The following is a 19480-nucleotide window of genomic DNA, read 5'->3' on the forward strand; positions in this document are numbered from 1 at the left end:
TAAGACCTCTATTTAAGTGAGCTGTTGTTTTGAATGGAACATGTGTAATTGAAAAAGCTAGCAAACAGTTCTTCTAACCTATCAATTATCTAAATTATAAAAATATATGTTCCCCTTTAGAAATAATGTATTAAGCAAATGGTAGTGGATAAAAGTAAAGCTTAACAAGGATATGACAGTGGGGAAAAAAAGATACATTTCGTCTACTATATTACAATAAGTAATTGTTTTGCTGTCAAACTTTCTTAAATGTAACCTTCAGTTGTATCTGTAATACATGATCAGTGTGCTGGGATCAATAGGATAGGATCATAATTTTACACATGGTGGATTTCGTATTGAAGACCAATATAGATTAGATGGCAGACAAATTAAACTCCTGGAATGGACAAGGAATTTAAGTCTCTGTGACTTTGCTATAGAATGGCATACCAGAATCAGAGAGGAAATTGTATATTCGGGGATATATTGAGTTCTTTAACCCCTTAAGGACCAGGCTGTGTTTTACCTTTTGTACCATTGGGACCGAGGCTGTTTTAATACTTTTGCGGTGTTCGTGTTTAGATGTAATTTTCTCTTCACTCATTTAGTGAACCCACACAAATTATATGTTGTTTTTTTCAGGACAAGAAGGGCTTTCTTCAGATACCATTGTTTTAATCATATTATCTAATTTCCCATAAAAAAAGTAATAAAATATGATGAAAAATGTAAAAAAACCCCACATTTTCTGACTTTTACCCCAAAAATCTTTTACTCATCCAAAAAAGCTAATGAAAAACCCTACTAAATATATTCTACTATTTGTCCTGAGTTTAGAAATACCCAATGTTTTTATGTTTTTTTGCTTTTTTCTGCACGTTATGGAGCATTAAGTACAGGTAGCGTTTTGCTATTTCAAAACCATTTTTTCCAAATCTGGTAATTCTTCCCCCCATGTGCCATTTCGGGTATCTTTGAAGCCGGCCAATGCAATTTACCCCATCAAATCATATATTTTTGAAAACTAGACACCCCAAGGTATTTCAAATGCTAGTATTTTAACCCTTTCCATGCATGAGATTCTACCACCAGCCTTTGCCACACTTTGTGTTAGTATTTTTTTGGTATTTTTTTTTACACAAATTGTACTTTGGGTATACATTTATAGCTCCAGGTATACGTCACTATCAAACAACACCCTAATATGTGTTCAATAACATCTCTCGAGTACAGTGATACCACCCATGCATGGGTTTGACTGCTGTTTGGGGTTAAAAGGCCACATTTGGGAAGTGCGCTTTTTCCCCCTATTTTGGTTAGTCTGTGCCTATGCCCTATCTTTGAGCCTGGCCACTACAATTTACCTCATAAAACCATATATTTTTGAAAACTAGACACCCCAAGGTACTTAAAATGGTAGTATTTAACCCTTTCCATGCATCAGATTCTACCACCAGCCTTTGCCACACTTTGTGGTAGTATTTTTTTTTTATTTTTTTTTCACACAAATTGTATTTTGGGTATAAATTTATAGCTCCAGGTATACGTCACTATCAAATAACACCCTAATATGTGTTCAGGAACATCTCCCGAGTTCAGTCATACCCCACATGTATGGGTTTGTCTGGTGTTTGAGGTTAAAATGCCACATTTTGGAAGTGCGCTTTTTTTCCCCCCCATTTCGGTCAGTCTGTGCCTATGCCCTATCTTTGAGCCCGGCCACTCCAATTTACCCCATCAAACCATTCATTTTTTTAAATTAGACACCCCTTGGGTATTTGAAATGCTTTTATTTAAATTTTTCCACGTCAGGATTTTTGGGAAGATACAGCGCTAATTTTAGCACTTGCTCATAATAATAAACTTTATTTTTTAATTTTATTTATTTTACTCTTTTTGGACTTTTTTTTTACATTTTGCTGGAACTGGATAGTTCCTCTAAAGCATAATAATTTTTAAATGTTACCATGTTTTTTTTAAGCTTTTTCTTTTTTTCTTTTTTTTTAATTTTTTTTTTTTTTTTTTAAATATTTTACTAATCACATAGTGATTAGAAAGCTGGCCTCCATTGACTTGTATGGTTGAATGCAGTACCTGTATTCAACCAGCAAGTGGAGCCAGAGTTCTCTATAAGGTCAGGAGACCGTCTAGCGAACTTTTTCAACTTTATTATTTTTTTTCCCGGGCCGCCGCCATCTTGCGGATGGTGAAGACTGCGTGCAGCTGCGGCTGTGACCGCTCTCCGGAGCGGTCACAGTCCATCAAGAGGTAAGTGTTTGGTGTCGCTGGATGCCTCCTGATCGAGGCATTCCAGCGACACCATTGAAGTTTAGGAGGTGATCGTTGATCGCCTCCTAAACGCTTTTAAAACGGGCGTCCGCCGCCATACAATGTATGGCGGCTGTTGACGCCCCGGGGAGGGGCCAGACATGGCCCATCATGCCGATCTCGGTGTTGCTGAATGCCTCGACATCGAGGCATTACAGCAACACCGTTTAAGCTTAGAAAGTGATCATTGATCACTTTCTAAGCTTGTTTAAGTCTGATGACGTGGCACGTCATAGGTCGTTAAGTGACCGTTTTGCATGACGTGCCTGACCCGGCAATGGACGTTAAGGGGTTAAAAGTTGGTATATTTTGAAAACAGATACTCCAAAAGATGTTGTTTTCAAATTGCAAAGTGAGTGTAACACTAGAATCAAGGGTTTGGGGGAGATTTTTTTTTTTTTACAAAATCAACTTTTGCCATTTTTAATATCACTTGGCATGGTTTTTTTTCATACTCAAACCGCAAAGTTATTTACTGAATATAACAATATGTGGGTTAACTACTGTGTCCTGATTATAACCAAGGACTGTATGCACTAACCCATGAGTTTTAGGAAAGCATCTCATTGTTTTAGCTGTGTTATGTAGACCAACTCCGTTTTCTTGTAGTAGCGGCTCACTAAGGTTGGTGCATAGATATGCAGTGAAGTCGGTGAGTTGGAATGTTCAATTTACCCTGCCCAATACAATCCATTGTAACTCGCTAAAAAGATTGAGCTACTGTATAGCTACCACAAATAAAAGACAAATACTCAACATATCTTTTGGATCCACATGTGCTTTTTTCCTACAAATGTGAAAAATCAAACTGTCCATTTACAAAGGGAAAATGTATAAATCTTCCCTTTTGGTGATAGATTTTACCAATGCATAGTACATATGTAAGTCTCACAGGGAGCACATACATCTCAAAAACCAAGTACCAAAAATGTTGGATAACAGAAGCATATTTTTAGGCAAAACTAAAGGTGTGCATTTTATAAAACTGACAAGAGTATGCATAATACTGTGGGGACTTGCATAGAGATCACAGTGTGATCAGTGCAGGGGGATCGCGGGGAGGAGAGTGAGAAACCATGTTTCTCACCCTCCTCCCATGCTGAAAAATGAAACGGAGGGGGAAAAAAAGGTTAGTGACTTAAAAAAAAAAAAAAATCACTAAAATAATAGAATAAACAAGAATTTCAAAAAAACAATAAAGTGAGCTAAGTGAAGTCATTGTGACATCACTGGCATTAATAACATGTTCAAGACGTCCCTAAGAGGACCTCTAACCATTTAAAAAAAAAATAATAAAAAAAAATATATATATATATATATATATATAAGAAATATATAAAAATACCCAAAAATTCATTTTATAAATAATAATAAAAAGAAAAAAAAACTTACATCCCATTGCCCTAACACAACATCTACCCAGTATAACCCTCCTGCCCCCGTTCACAACCCCCAAACCCCTTAAGCCATAAGCATAAAAATTCTACGAATAATGTATACCTTATAGTATGTTCCCTATAAGTGCTGGAAAAGTATGGAAAATCTATATAAATTAGGTACTTCTGAAATCAGGACACCTGAATTGATAAACTTGGAGGGGATTTTCCATCACTTTACCTAATTTTGTGAGGATTCAGAGGGAACATTCAAAAAAAATTAGGTGTTTTTTTTTCAAATTTTCGCTAACAAGACCCAGGTGTTATCCCTTACTCTATACACTAACCCCTAATCTAACCCTTTGGTATTTTCACCAAACTATGTTAGTTATTTGAAAAATTAACCCCAAAAACAACATTTATAAATTGCCCCCAAACCCAGCAAATGAGACAAACAAAAAATACATCTTTCAAAAAAAAACTTCATCAAAAAACCCTGTCATGTGTGCAAGACAATGGAAATTCCGTGCATGAAATTTGAAAAGGTAGAAAAAAAACCTTGATCTCCAGTGTTCCCGTTAGATTTGTGGTTGTTTTGGCCCACGTAGAAAGGTAAGGGGGAGACTTTGAGGTGTTTGGGCTTTGTGCTTTCAGGGAATATATAGTTTATGGGGTTATTTTGTTATTTAGGAGTAGTTTTACCCCCAAAGGCATGAGCTGTGCCTGGTTCAGCTGTTGGAAAAAGTTGAAACCTCTTTGCACTCTCATGATTTAGGGGTTTCTTGTGACAGTTAAAGATTTACATACCACATATGTGGTAACTTCATGCTCAGGAGAAGAGGGATATTTTTTATGTTTTATTTCTTGTTACAGATATCCCAGTGTGCAGCATCCGTCCCACAATGTGTCTGATGTGAAAAAGTAAAGGAAAAATAAGCCAAATCTGTTTTCTTGTTAAGTTTGTGTTTGTGTTGGGCCATATGAAAAGGTAAGTGGGGTGTCTTTGAAACCCTTAGGTTATGTGCCTTCAGGCAATATATAGTTTATGGATTTTTTTGTGTTTAGGTGTAGTTTTACCCCCCAAAGCCCAACTGTAAAAAATTTGAAACCTCTTTGCGCACTCATGATTTGGTGGTCTCTAGTGACTGTGTCATGCTGACATCCAACACATATGTGGAATCTACGTGCTCAAATGTCAAATATTTTTTTGAGTTTCCTGACTTTATTTTAGGTTACCCAATGTGAAGAATCTATCCAAAAATGTGCATGGCATGTTGTTTTGCCCAATCAATGAGGATACAAAATGACAGCACAACAATTTGATCAAGCAAAACTTTAATATAGAAATCTTACTGCAGCAGATAGAAAATAGTTGTGTATGCAAACTTATATGTATGTATATATGTGTGTGTAAAACGACTTAAACAATCAAATCAATCAATCAATCAATATCACAGCAATCAATGCTATAGTGTCAATAAAGTAATACATCACCATGCCAAGTAGTTATTACTCCTCTAGCTAATTAACTCGCAACTCAGCAGGGACTGGGAAACCCCTCAGAACAGTCTTTTCGAGCCACTTGTCTTGGACGCAAGGATGTCTGGATCCATCCTGGGTTGTCCGTGCACGATCTTGCAAACACCACAGGTGAGGTTTCAGAGATTGTGGTCGCGGCCTTAGCTTTTTAGAGCCGTCGTGGGGACTTTCCAGTGACGAGTGTCTTTACGTCATGGTGTTGTCTCTAGGTGGCTTCTGTTATGTGATGCAGGCTGGCCCTCCATTTTATGATGCTTGCCAGGCACCTTAAACAGAGGTCCTCCGCCATTTTGTTCTTATGTGCCTGGGCGTTTTCTTATCTATCTAGCACAGTGGTCTATACATGTTGACGTCTGACGCCTAAGTCACAAGACATATGACTATACTAAACTAAATAACCCTATCGTGACCGGGCCCAGTAGTCATATTATTAAAATGCACTACACATGTGGAAAGGTAGAACAAAAACCTCAAACTTCTTTGTTCCCTTTAGATTTCTTTGAAATCTTTAAGGGGTGTGGTTTTAGGGAATATATAGTTTATGGGGTTAATCTGAAACATGGGACCTCTCTTATGTCTCAAATGAGACATGGGCCCAGTAGAGTGATTGGTCAAAATTCCAAGTTTGAAAACTGAATTGTGCATGTTCCATTTTGACCCCACAACTGTTAAGAAACAACTGCAAATGTGAAAAAAAATAAAATTTGTGACACCAACTTTGGAAGGTGCTGGTGTGGGATCAACTGCATGAGGCTTGTTTGAGCAGGGTCCTTCTCACCTGTTGTAAGTGAAATTGTTATATTATATACTACTTGTTATGCCCTGTCTTCCCATACAGCCTGTGGCGACTCTAGAAGCAATATATAGGGGGGAGGGGGGGGGCACACAAGATACCACAGTCAAACTGGGGGGGCATTCATAATTTCCAAAAGTAATGTGCTATGGAATTATACTTTTGTTATTGGGCTAAAATAATACTTGATCATTCAACATGGGAAGCCTGAAGCCACAATTGTCTTATTCATGTATACCTGTATTTGCAGGTATACATAAATAATGTATGGAAATATATAGATATGGATCTACAGAATAACGCAAAAACCCAGCTTTGCAGGTATAGATCAATTGGAATTCACATAAAAACACGTCATTAAAAGGTATATTTAAAACCCCCTAAATTACAGGCATAGATCACAGGTTGCACACCCCAAAGCCAGCCCTGGCGTCCACACTGCCCACACAGCAATCACACTCCTATCATACCCAGGCAACCAGTAAATGCTGGTACCTAGGCATGATGGGACTGTGCTTGCTCTGATTGCTGTTAGCAATCACAATCCTATCATGCCAGGTCAGCCAGTACATGCTGGTACCCCATACTGCTGGCAGCATCAATACACAAGGGGGGCAGCTAGCTAGGTTTCAGCATGTACTGGCTGACTTGGCATGATAGGAGTGTGATTGCTAACAGCAATCAAAGTCCCATCATGCCTAGGTTCCAGCACTTACACATCCAACCAGTAAATGCTGGAACCTAGGCATGATGGGACTGTGATTGCTGTTAGCTGTTAGCTATATGAAACGTAGCATTGCAGGTATAGATCAAATAAATACATGGAAACAGCATTGCAGGTATTAATAAACTGAATAAGACATACAAACACTGTATTTGCAGGTATACATAAATAATGGATCTACAGAATAACGCAAAAACCCAGCTTTGCAGGTATAGATCAATTGGAATTCACATAAAAACACGTCATTAAAAAGGTATATTTAAAACCCCCTAAATTACAGGCATAGATCACAGGTTGCACACCCCAAAGCCAGCTCTGGCGTCCACACTGCCCACACAGCAATCACACTCCTATCATACCCAGGCAACCAGTAAATGCTGGTACAGGGTGGCTGTAAGTGATGTGTAGACCCCATACTGCTGGCAGCATCAATACACAAGGGGGGCAGCTAGCTAGGTTTCAGCATGTACTGGCTGACTTGGCATGATAGGAGTGTGATAGCTAACAGCAATCAAAGTCCCATCATGCCTAGGTTCCAGCACTTACACATCCAACCAGTAAATGCTGGAACCTAGGCATGATGGGACTGTGATTGCTGTTAGCTGTTAGCAATCACACTCCTATCATGCCAAGTCAGCCAGTACATGCTGGTACAGGGTGGCTGTAAGTGATGTGCAGACCCCATACTGCTGGCAGCATCAATACACAAGGGGGGCAGCTAGCTAGGTTTCAGCATGTACTGGCTGACTTGGCATGATAGGAGTGTGATTGCTAACAGCAATCACAGTCCCATCATGCCTAGGTTCTAGCACTTACACATCCATGCTATCACACACACACTCATTCATTCATATACTCATTCATTCACAGATTAATTCCCTCAATCACGCATACTCATTCAAACACCCTCCCCACCCCCTTACCTGCACTGCAAATCCTCGATGCCGCTCACAGACTTCAGCAGAGGGCGCGACCTCCCTCTGCGTTCTCTGGTACTGCACAGAGCAGGCAGGACTGGAGCAGAGTCATGTGATGTCACGTGAACTCTGCTAGGTTCCGCTTCCTCTATGCAGTACAAAAGACCCTCCCACAGGTAAGTAACAGGGCTAGAGGTGCGGCCCGCATAAGATCGGTTGCCCTGGCTTCCGATCTTACGCGGGCCGCACCCTATCTCTCCTCCGCATTAAAAAAAAAAAAATAATAAAAAAAAAGACGGGATTTAAAGTCGCATTGCGACTTTATTCCAAATTCGGCAGGGGGGGCAAGGATTAACCTAGGGGGGCCCCTGTAGTGACGCCACTGCATACAGCGCTACAGAATATGATGGCACAATATAAAACAATAAATAATATAATGAGACTCGTCAATATGCCACTTATCAGATTCCCTGTGCTGCCTTATATAGTTATTTTTGTATAGTGTTTGAAAATACATAGTTTTATCAGGCTTTTAAGTGAAATATGGGGTGTGGAGAGTTATGTTCTTCTGACTAGCCCCAAGGAGAGGGGGGGTGGCGCTTCGTGATTTCTGTAAATGTCAACAGTCAACCCATCTTGCAAGTGGCTCCCACAGAAACTGTGGATTCAGTAAGAACAGGCTCATACTCCACTCTCGCTTGGTGCAGGCTTTGACCCCAATTGCTAAGAGTGTTAATGCGATCACATCCGTTACTGGCGGCCACAGTGTGAGCATGGCTGTCAAAGAAGGATGGTGGAGTGCTGTCCCCTTTCCCATTACCTTCAGATTAAACACTATGTAGCATCGTTCCCCGGCAGACATCATCTCTCCCAGGAGCTTACAAGGTTCAAATAATTTTTCTGACTAAAAATGTGTTCATTGTTGGAGGCTCACCCCAGACCTAAGATCAGGGGCGTAACTAGACGCCTCAGGGCCCGGGTGCGAGAATCTGTTAAGGCCCCCCCCCAAAAAACATGATTTTTACCCAACAATTTTTTTTCAACAAATTCAACAAATTCAATTTACATATTGAATCATATCTGTAAAAAAATCAAAGAAAAAGGGGCGCATGTACAAAGGGCATAATCCAGGGGTGTCCAAGTTTTTTCTGCAGTGGGCCACTTCATCAGAATTGTATACGTGCGCGGGCCGCACTCATTTTTCACTGTGACAAAAAATATGGCCTTTAATAAAACATGCAGATTAAAATAAAGTAAAATGACACAAAAACTTTACTCTTCCTCTCACTGATTTCTGGGCCTTGAAAGTTTTGCGACTACAAATTCAGGATTCCCTAGATTTATTCTAGGGATGAACTAAAATGAAAATTCTGGACCAAAACATTCAGGGTTCACTTAGCCAAAACCGAAAATGACCCCCACCTTTAAAAATAATAATAAAAACACACATGTTTAATAAAAGTAGGTAACACACAATTGGACAAAATTAGCAATATGACTTGGCATGATAGGAGTGTGATTGCTAACAGCAATCACACTCCTATCATACCCAGGCAACCAGTAAATGCTGGTACCTAGGCATGATGAGACTGTGCTCTCTGTGATTGCTGTTAGCAATCACACTCCCATCATGCCAAGTCAGCCAGTACATGCTGGTACAGGGTGGCTGTAAGTGATGTGCAGACCCCATACTGCTGGCAGCATCACTACACAAGGGGGGCAGCTAGCTAGGTTTCAGCATGTACTGGCTGACTTGGCATGATAGGAGTGTGATTGCTAACAGTAGTCACAGTCCCATCATGCCTAGGTTCCAGCACTTACACATCCATCCAGTAAATGCTGGAACCTAGGCATGATGGGACTGTGATTGCTGTTAGCAATCACACTCCTATCATGCCAAGTCAGCCAATACACGCTGGTACAGGGTGGCTGTAAGTGATGTGCAGACCCCATACTGCTGGCAGCATCAATACACAAGGGGGGCAGCTAGCCAGGTTTCAGCATGTACTGGCTGACTTGGCATGATAGGAGTGTGATTGCTAACAGCAATCACAGTCCCATCATGCCTAGGCTCCAACACTTACACATCCATGCTATCACACACACACACACACACACACACACTCATTTATTCATATAATCATTCATTCACAGATTCATTCCCCCAATCACACACACACTCATTCAAACACCCTCCCCACCCCCTTACCTGCACTGCAGCTCCTCGATGCCGCTCACAGACTTCAGCAGGGGGCGCGGCCTCCCTCTGCCTTCTCTGCTAAAGCACAGAGGAAGTAGGATGTCACGTGAACTCCGCTTCCTCTGTGCAATCCAGAAGACCCTCCCACAAGTAAGTAGCAGGGCTTGAGGTGCGGCTCATGTTGGACGCCCCTGCCTTATTTAAAAAAAAGGAAAAAAGATTTCGGGCGGCCCCTTGGCTTGGGCCCCCCTGCCGCCGGGGCCCGGTCGCAGTCGCGACCCCTGCGACCCCGGTAGTTCCGCCACTGCCTAAGATTCATGGGAAAATGGGAAGACTTATTGGGACGGCCACTATCGGGAGCCTGTTGGTTAAAGATCTGCAGACTGACTCACAAATACTCCCTCGAAGTTAAGACTCAGGAAAAGGGCTTATAAAGTAACATTGTGGTACCGAACCCCAAGGAGACTAAGTGGATCTTTCTCAGACACGGAGAGAAGTTGCTGGAAATGTGGAGGGGGTATTGGCTCCTTTATCTACGTACGGTGGCATTGCCTTCTTATTGTCCTCTTCTGGAGCTCAATGTCCGAGTCACAATACAGAAGCTCCCCGACCCGACATTTACTAAACGCGGCCAAACGCGCGATCCCCTTACACTGGTGCAAAACATCTGTGCCCTCATACAAAGCTTGTATTGAAAGGAACTAATTCACTCATCCATAGATGATGCTAAAATACACAGCGACTTGCATTACATTGATAGATATCACAAGCACAGGCTTACCAAGTGATGTATTGTTCCCTTTTTGTTCCCCTCATCCCTCCCTTTTTTCCTCCCTCCCTTTCTCCCCATCTTTCCTTATTTCTCTCTAAATCCCTCTGCTTTCCTATTTTGTATCTGTCTTATTCTTCTTCAAACTCTACCTTCACGCCTGAAGGTTTGGCTTAGGGAGTGAGTTGGCTGTGGCCCACCCAGGTAGGTGAACTAACATATTACAGTTCAGAGGATTACGGTTTGGAGGATGAACAACATACATATAGTTTAACAATTATATGTTGTGTAAATTTTAAATGTGTTTATGTTCTTTTACCTATAACTGTGGCTTCTAGAATATTGTCAGGATTGTGTTTGTAATGTAAGATCAGTCCAATAGGTCAGGGGCAGGCGGCGATCAGAGAAAATGATAATCCAAGCTAGGGTCAGGAAACAGACCAATGGGTAGTCCAATAGGAAAGTCAAAGGCCAAGTAACATGCAATCTAATAGGGGGTCTGTAGCAAGGCGAGCAGAGAAGAACAGGAATCTGGAGTCCAAGGACATACAGGAACCAAAGTTCTGGAACACTGGAGTAAAGTGGCTACAGTCTGAGGGGTTTTTATAGTGCTGGAGGTATCTACTCCTCCCCTGTGCTGGACAAGCACCTCACTGGATTGGTTACCAGAGAGGAGTGATTCCAAGCACCTGTTTCTATGTGTGAACATCATTGGATAGCTGAAGGTGGAGGCAGGCTTTACCTCCCCTCCACAGGTGTACAACATAATGCTGAGGTCTGGGCAACACCTGGGGTCTGTTGTAACTTTAAGCCGGAGTTTTGGCCTACCGCACGATCACAGGTAGGTGCCGCTACTAGAGTCCGCTGATCCGGCCTACTCCGCGATCATTTGGGAGGCATGCAGTGATGGAGGACAGCTGGAGAAAACAGGTAAGGGTGAGAGGGGCATGACATATATTCTTTATGGTCCTTGCAATGCTCAGCGTAGTAACTGATGTCCACAGGCCATTAGCCGGACTTTTTTTACAGGGGATCACTGATTTTCTAAAAAACAGATTTCTTTGAATAATGAATGGGTTCAGTTAATAATATACGTTTTACAGAAGCCAGACTTGCTGCAAGCCATTAACAAAAGGATTGCCAATTAACGAGTTCATCACATAAACAAATTTCTATTTAATTAGTAGACATTTCAGCTCTTAAGCAGTGAAATTCTTGGTACTGTGAGTTACTGTAGTATTAAAAGGAATAAACATAAACAAAATGTAACATATCCCCTGGGTATTCCTGGGAGACAATATAACACTTTCACTGGTTCATAGGAAGGGTAAATGATCTGTATGCTTTTAGCACATATGTGTGGTTTATTTTAGCTTATCTTAAAAATTCAGTAAATTCATACCACTCAGAACAACACTAACAGCTCTAATTCTGCATCACTGTGGATATCTAGAAAATTATATAATTACAGGGAAATCATGGCTCAGTGGGCTGTCTCCTCAAATGATTACAAAATGTTGACGAGACAAAAATATACTAAGAGCAAAAATTCAGTGGAAATAGAATAATAAGCTCAGCGAGTTCTGGATCTTGTACTTTTCATATATAAAAATAATTCATGATTCCAACCTCCATACTGGATGTTCCCATGAGCTAAACTCCGAAAAACCCTACATTTTGTTTTTAGCAGCAGCAGTAAACATTACACCTTACAGAAGACTGTATGCTCCAATGAAAGGATAAGCCTAAAATAATAAAAATAAATCGTGGTGACAGGACCTGTTTGGAGCCCCTTGGTTTCCTGACTTTCATCACTAGTTGTTAGGATCCAGGTTGAGCACTGCCACTCTTATAGAGGTCCTTTTCCTTTGTGTAGCTGGAGGAGCTGCTACTCCACAAAAGTACTCCACAAGGAAAGCAAATCTGTTTTATGAACAAGTAATATTCTGGTTAACAGTACTGACAACAGCCTGCTAATAACAATGCCTAGGGAGCATAGAGAGAAAATAAGTGGGGAGATAACACACATGTAAATGGAGCCAAGAAGTTACTAAAACAATAAGAATTATTATAATCACATAACCTAGTTTAACCCCCAAAGTTACTACACTCATGTCAAAGGAGGGAAAAAACATCAAGTTCTCAATAATTTCTACTGTGTGCTGAAATAGATACAATATTTATATTAATATTAGACTTGTGCTTTCGGATTCATAGAAATTGCAAATTCACTCACACTCTCTCACACGCATTCTCATTCACTCTCTCTTGCACTCTTTGAATGTTTTGCTACCTTTTATGTAGACCACTTCCCCGAACACTTCTGCATCTTTTTTTGCATTTTCTTCGTCTTCTTTCTTCTATCTTCTTTCTTCTCCATTCTGTCTTCAATATTCAATCCTTAATCTGGTTTCTTCTATCAACATCCACACCTCCGTAGACATAACCTGGTAGCTCCTCTCCCAATCCTCCAATCAGTTCACCCCACTATAGATTTTAAGTCAGGGGACTGGGATGGCCATAGTAGGACATGGGTTTATGGTCATTAAACCATTGTTGAGTTGATTTTGATGTATGTTTTGGATCCAACCACAGCTCATTTTAAGCTTTCTAGCAGAAGCAGTCAGGTGCTCATTTAATATCTGTTGATATTTGAGTGTATGATGCCATGTATCCTAACAAAATGTTCCCTGGCAGAAAAACACCCCCAAAGCATTAAAGATCCAACACCATGTTTAACCCATGGGCATGAAGTAGTTATCCGTGTGGCTACCTCTCATTGTGTGTCAAACCCACTTATGGTGTTTATTGACAAAAAGATCTATTTTGGTTTCATCTGGCCATAGAACCTAATCCCATTTTAAGTTCCAGTAGTGTCTGGCAAACTAAAAAGTTTAGTTTTGGATGAGAGTAGAGTTTTTTTCTTGGTACCCTTCTAATACCTTGTGGTGACATAGTTGATATTGCATTGTAGTTTTGGAGACTTTCTGGAAGTGATTGTGCCACTTTACAGATCTCTGGTCAGGACTCACCTAGAGTATTGCGTACAGTTCTGGAGACCACATCTCCAGAAGGATATTGACACATTGGAGAGAGTTATTTGAAAGGAGGAACAATGTACATGATATAGGACCTGACCAAAGTCTGATAGGGGTTTAAACTCCTTACATCAGGAAAAACGGGCAGACTAGATAGGCTGAATGGTTCTTATCTGCCCTCAAATTCTATGTTTCTATGTGTCTATATGCCTGGATCCAAGCTCCTAAGTCTATAGAGTATTGTTATCCCTGTGACTGCAAACTGCTGGCTGGGGAATACTTCCAAGGTAACCTTGCATTTTCCTTTTAAGCAGAGAGCTATGTAGCTTCCACTCTTACTGAGTACAACATTTAACTATACATCCTCCTGGCTGATCATATAACATTTGAGGAACCTAAAACATCTACCATCACTGCTCATTCTCCAGAAATGGAGTCTGTGTTTTTTCAATACCCCCGCTGCACCACATAACCTAACACAACAAGCTCAAAAACAAGAAATCAGCAAATGTGGCCCAGTGCCACAAAAGACTCTAGAGCAAATATCCCTTTTGTCCAATTGTTAATCCACTCAAGTACATAAACTTGACTAAATTTACTAACAGCAAAGACCACACATATGTGTAATAATGGACGAGGACAAGGAATGACTTTCGTCATGGCTTCCCCTATTCTACATGTTGCAGCTGTATTTTTTTTTTTTTTAATCCAATACTTCTTTTTATTAAATAGTTTTATCCGAGTACATACAATAAGATGTATATATCATTAGACATTAAAATGTAAGAAAGATAAAGAAAAAGAGAGGGAAGAAAAAAAAATATAAATAAATAAAAATGTAAATTTAAAATTTAACCGGGTGTATAAGTTATTTCACAAATACAGTATGCTTATTACAGATTTGTCATTTCCCATTTATATCTCCAACAGGTATCTGATACATTCGGAAACATTGATCTTAATTTTACCGGAATCCAATATCTATAATTCGTAACCTTAAAATAGTTTTCTTTAATTGTTATAGAATGAATAATATTATGTGTCAAGGTTATCACTTTTTGACACTCTTTTTTTTTTTGATCTGGATCCTAAGATCTTTAGACCATCTAGCTATAGTTCTCAAAGGGTCTATTGCATTTTTTAAATCACTTCCTGAGTCTTGGTCAGTATTTTAATTGTATATTTCTTATTAAATATGTTTCCAAGTTTTATTTGAATATCTTTATCAACTTTATAAAATGCCTGTGTTAAAAATGTTTTATCCTCAGATAGGAAAATATCTCTGAGGAAGATAGTTTGAATTGCAGTGATAGTTGGTCAAAAGATTTAATAGTATTATCTAATGTAATACCTTTAGGTTCTTAAATTCTGGCATTTCTCCATTTACTAAAACATATATCAGGTATATTAAGTTCTATAAGTTCTAGACCCACGGTATTCAGTAATTTATCGCTAAGTCCGAGCTTTTTCTTGAACTTTTTCTATTCATGAATAGTATCTTTAATTTTACAATATTGTGTCCAGCATTGGCCTTTACCTCTGCATTAGACTGGAATTGCCACATGCTTGTTTATAGATCTTCAATATCAGTGAGGTATTTATCTATTTTATACCAGGGTTGTCTAAGATTTGTTTCCAAATTGTAAATTATATATATGAGTTAGCACAGTGGTTCTCAACTCATGGGTCTGACCCTGTCTTCAGTGGGTCGCGGAGGGTCAGGGCCGGACTAGAGGCATACCGGGAAAATTTCACTTTCCTGGGGCTGCCTTACACATTCTAGCAGCAATGCGCGTGCAGCAGGCTGTCAGGATCGCGGCCGCAACAATCAGGGCCGTCAGGCAGCCTATGGTCCAGCATGTACTTTAGTATTACTCCCCGACCGCAAAGCAAGTTGCTTGATTGGTTTGCGGTCGCTGTGTGCTCCTGGTGGGATCTGAATAAAGTTTTTCTCTGATTGCTCCTCCCCTCTTCCTGCTGCAGCCCGCGGACAGCCTTTCCATTCCCTCAACTTTTCTTAGGTTATTTTTGGGTCGCGACTTAATGACCAAAGACAAATGTGGGTCCTGAGGATACACGGGTTGAGAACCACTGAGTTAGCATACATGCTTCATATGCGCATATGACTCTAGGGAAACCCAGTCCTCCCCATCTTCTTTCTATTATTAATATACCTGTTAAAAGATGATTGCAACATAGTTAACCAAGGGGTAGGGAGCCTTAAAGGGATGTGTCTAAATAAATATATCCATTTTGCAGCTGAATTTTATGGAAACCACACAAAATAAGTACTGTAACTCAACTCCTACAAGGAGGTATTGCAAAGTCAATTTATTAATAAATAAATAAATCAGTGTCTTAAATACACACAATGGAATATTTAACTATGTTTGGAATAATTTAAGACAATTAAAAGCAACAAAAAGTAAAATGTACTTTAATTGATTTTTTTATAGTTAATTAAGATTAACCTAAAATATAAGGTAATAAGAAATGTATTAAATTGTTTTACTATTTACTATTTATATTTCAAAAATGTTATAAAAAAAATCCCCTCATTTTTTATAGGAATATAGGAACATGAAAGCAGTTTAGCAGGAGAGTGAAAATGATAACATTTTAGCTTTTATGTGCAATCCACTAGACTCAAAATGGTGATATTTCCAAAGAGAACTTTTTGTACAAAAAAATATAATAATTTAAACATTACTGTTCAAATTGCTGTTACTCAGCAAGCCTTAGCAGAAGGAAACTGTCCTAACAACATTAAGCACTCTTCTTCAATACATGGTCAGACTAATTAGCATTAGATCTAGTTCAAGAGAATAAAAAAAAACTTTTCACTGTGTGTATGTCTGTATGTCATTTTACAATACTTTTTTATGTCAAGTTGCTCGAAATTAACAATCATTATCACCACCCAAAGTTATTTAATGTGTATTTTTTATGTGAAACAATCTCCACTATAAATGTATAAATGAGCAGGAATATAAAATCAACAAGGTGAACATGTCTTGATATAAATTAAGTTAAAGTTTTTACTCTCAAGAAAACAATTATGCAGAACTTAATAGAAAAGTGCCTTCCCCAAACTGTTCCCACAAAGTTGGAAGCATAACATTGTCAGAAATGCCTTGGTAGGTCCTTTTCTATTCCAGTGTATTGGACCTTGTTTGGGCACTACAAAGCAAGGTCCAGTGCACGAGCCAAGCCTTCTCATTAAACATCAGTGTCTGACCTCACAAATGCTCTACTGGATGAATAGTCAAATATTCCACAGAAACATTTCAAAATCTTCCCAGAAGAATAGGAGCTGTTATAGCTGTAAAAGGGGGACCAAGTACATATCAATGTCTACGTATTTAGAATGCAATGTCATAAAAGTCCCTGTTCGTGGAATGATCAGGTGTCCCAATACTTTTGTCCATATAGTGTACCTTGTTGTCCAATAATGACACTGCTCAAAAATATTTTGTACTAGAATTATATTCTAGTTTTTAAGTGATTTTAATACCACTCTATGGAAACTCATAGATGCCCATTACAGGCTTGTACCATTTCTGATTTCTGACATGGGAGGATGACTAGGTGTCCCTGGTGCTTGGAGGCTACTTTTTTCCCCAGTGCGCCAGATGGCCATTCTGGGCCTGGACAGTATGACATTCCTAAATGGTTAATATTAAAAAATAATATTTTTTCTGCAATATTGAAGTCATGGATTATACCTTACCTTGTTATGGCGGCTATTCGCAAACATGTAAATTGCCTTCTTTTATGTGCAGTGAGGCTGGTTTTCAGCCTGTTTTTATTCTTTCTAAATGTTTTTTCATAAATATTTCAGTACTCTATGACCTCTATTCAATTACCATTATAATTTTAATACCATCAACAATCTGAACACAGAACTTCATTTGTCATGCCATTTAGTTAGGTATTCTTCTTTGGAAAAGCGACATAAAATGTTAGAACCAGTCTTTTTTTGCATTCTTCCTCTTCCTACTCCTAATTTAACTTTTTTAATCTAATGCTTCTTATTTTCCACCCTAGTGGTATAATCAAAGGGTCAAAAGAGCACACATATACTTTTAATCAATTCTTTCTGAAGGTTTGCTCCTTTGGGCACAAATGAAATCTCTTATCAAAAATTCTATTTACAATACAGAGAAGGCTACTCATCTATCATGCCTAATGGATAGGAGTATTTCATTCTTTTGTTGCCAAAGAACAGCAGTAATATGCAATATACTTGTGCACAAAAACATGAAGGAAACTGGAACATTCTAATTTAGCTACTTGAATTTATGAGAATGAAACTAAATTCCGAAATCTGAAATGTTGATGTTTCAGATATCGGCAATTAAAACAGATGTACCTATGGTTTGGTATTCCTCCAATGACCTCTTATAAATTATATTAACTCATTATGTCCCTTGTCTCCGGAGAAACAATTACTCACCACATCTGATTATTTTCCTTGCTCATAATGTGTGCTTTAAAATGCATAGTAAAACAGATATTTTATATGGAATTATTACTAGCTATATATACTAAAGAACCTATATTAGTATATTATATACGGACCATGAATGGTGACCTCAAATTAAATGATTGACTGTATGTCTCAATTATGTATCCACTTTTAACCCACTAATTGACAATAGGCTATGTAATGTAGTATTTAAAAGGCTTAAGCACTGAAAAGATGGACCAGCCATGTGCCATAGGGTATTATCAGGTAAGTGTTTAATAATGTATTCATGTAATTTGTGCCAGACAAACAGATGTCTTCTGAAGTCTAAGGAAAATGTGTATAATGTTTCTTTTTCTTTAAATGATGTCACTTAATGATTACTGTGTAATGTTTCGGGGCAAATAAACTCATAATTACATTTCCTCTATTTCTAGATACTGGCAAATGTGATAATTTTTATCTGTGGCAACTTGGCAGGAGCTTACCACAAGCATCTAATGGAACTAGCTTTGCAGCAAACATATCAAGATACTTGTAATTGCATTAAATCCCGCATTAAACTGGAGTTTGAAAAACGCCAGCAGGTAATGATCATTTGCATGTATGTGTTATGTATAGTAGCATAACTCTTTACAACAGAGGTAAAAGTCACATTATAATTTTTTTTATTTTAAGGGATGAGAAAGCCTCTTAACAAACATGCCTTATCTTAAAAAAAAGTGTTAGCACATGCAGATTTTATCTTTTGGTTCAGCTGTGGCAATCTTATTTTATTGTTAGTTGACCCTGGTGTAACGCCTGGTGTAATATACTGTAATGTTTCACTTGTTGTATTTCCATAATGTAGTGCTTAATTGACAGTCAAGTGCGAGCTGCTGTGCTACTACCACCTGGACCCAGCCTCTTCCTTGAAATTAGACCAGAGGCGCTATTATAACAGACATTAATTGAAGACTCCCAGATGGAAAAATGACAAATCCATACAGCTTAAAATACAGGGTCCTAGTGGAAGTCCATAGTTGCCAACATTTGAAAAATATTTAAGCTATTATTTACTTACTTAAAACTCTGCAACATCCACTGTCCCAAAATCCCCACCCATCCCATATAATTAGCATAATTTAGCCGCTCCTAGTTAGCATGGTGCAGATTATATTATTAAATTCCCACCAACACTGTGTGTAGTATTTGCAGGAAAACATCTATATGAGGCAAGTGAATGTTATCACCTTTTGGTGGGTTGGATATCAGTGAAGACATGTGTCATTATAAGTGCACATATAGTGCGTGTGCAGATGTGCTTCAGGCAGCTAAAGCTGTGTCTACACCATAGAACAGACATT

The 19480-nt window shown here is 38.9% G+C and overlaps 1 protein-coding gene across 1 annotated transcript in view; it reads left to right on the plus strand.

Annotated features, from left to right (window-relative positions):
• LOC149283165 (adenylate cyclase type 2) overlaps nucleotides 1-19480 on the plus strand; it is a 354857-nt gene that overhangs the window by 149677 nt on the left and 185700 nt on the right. The window contains exon 4 of the mRNA XM_089497880.1: nucleotides 18572-18721. Coding sequence (XP_089354006.1) covers nucleotides 18572-18721 — 150 coding nt within the window. The remainder of the gene's footprint in view (nucleotides 1-18571; nucleotides 18722-19480) is intronic.

The sequence above is a fragment of the Sceloporus occidentalis genome, unplaced genomic scaffold, assembly GCF_023333645.1.
Source record: "Sceloporus occidentalis isolate IW3139 unplaced genomic scaffold, rSceOcc1.0.p SCAF_110, whole genome shotgun sequence".
In the NCBI taxonomy this organism is placed as follows: Eukaryota; Metazoa; Chordata; class Lepidosauria; order Squamata; family Phrynosomatidae; genus Sceloporus; species Sceloporus occidentalis.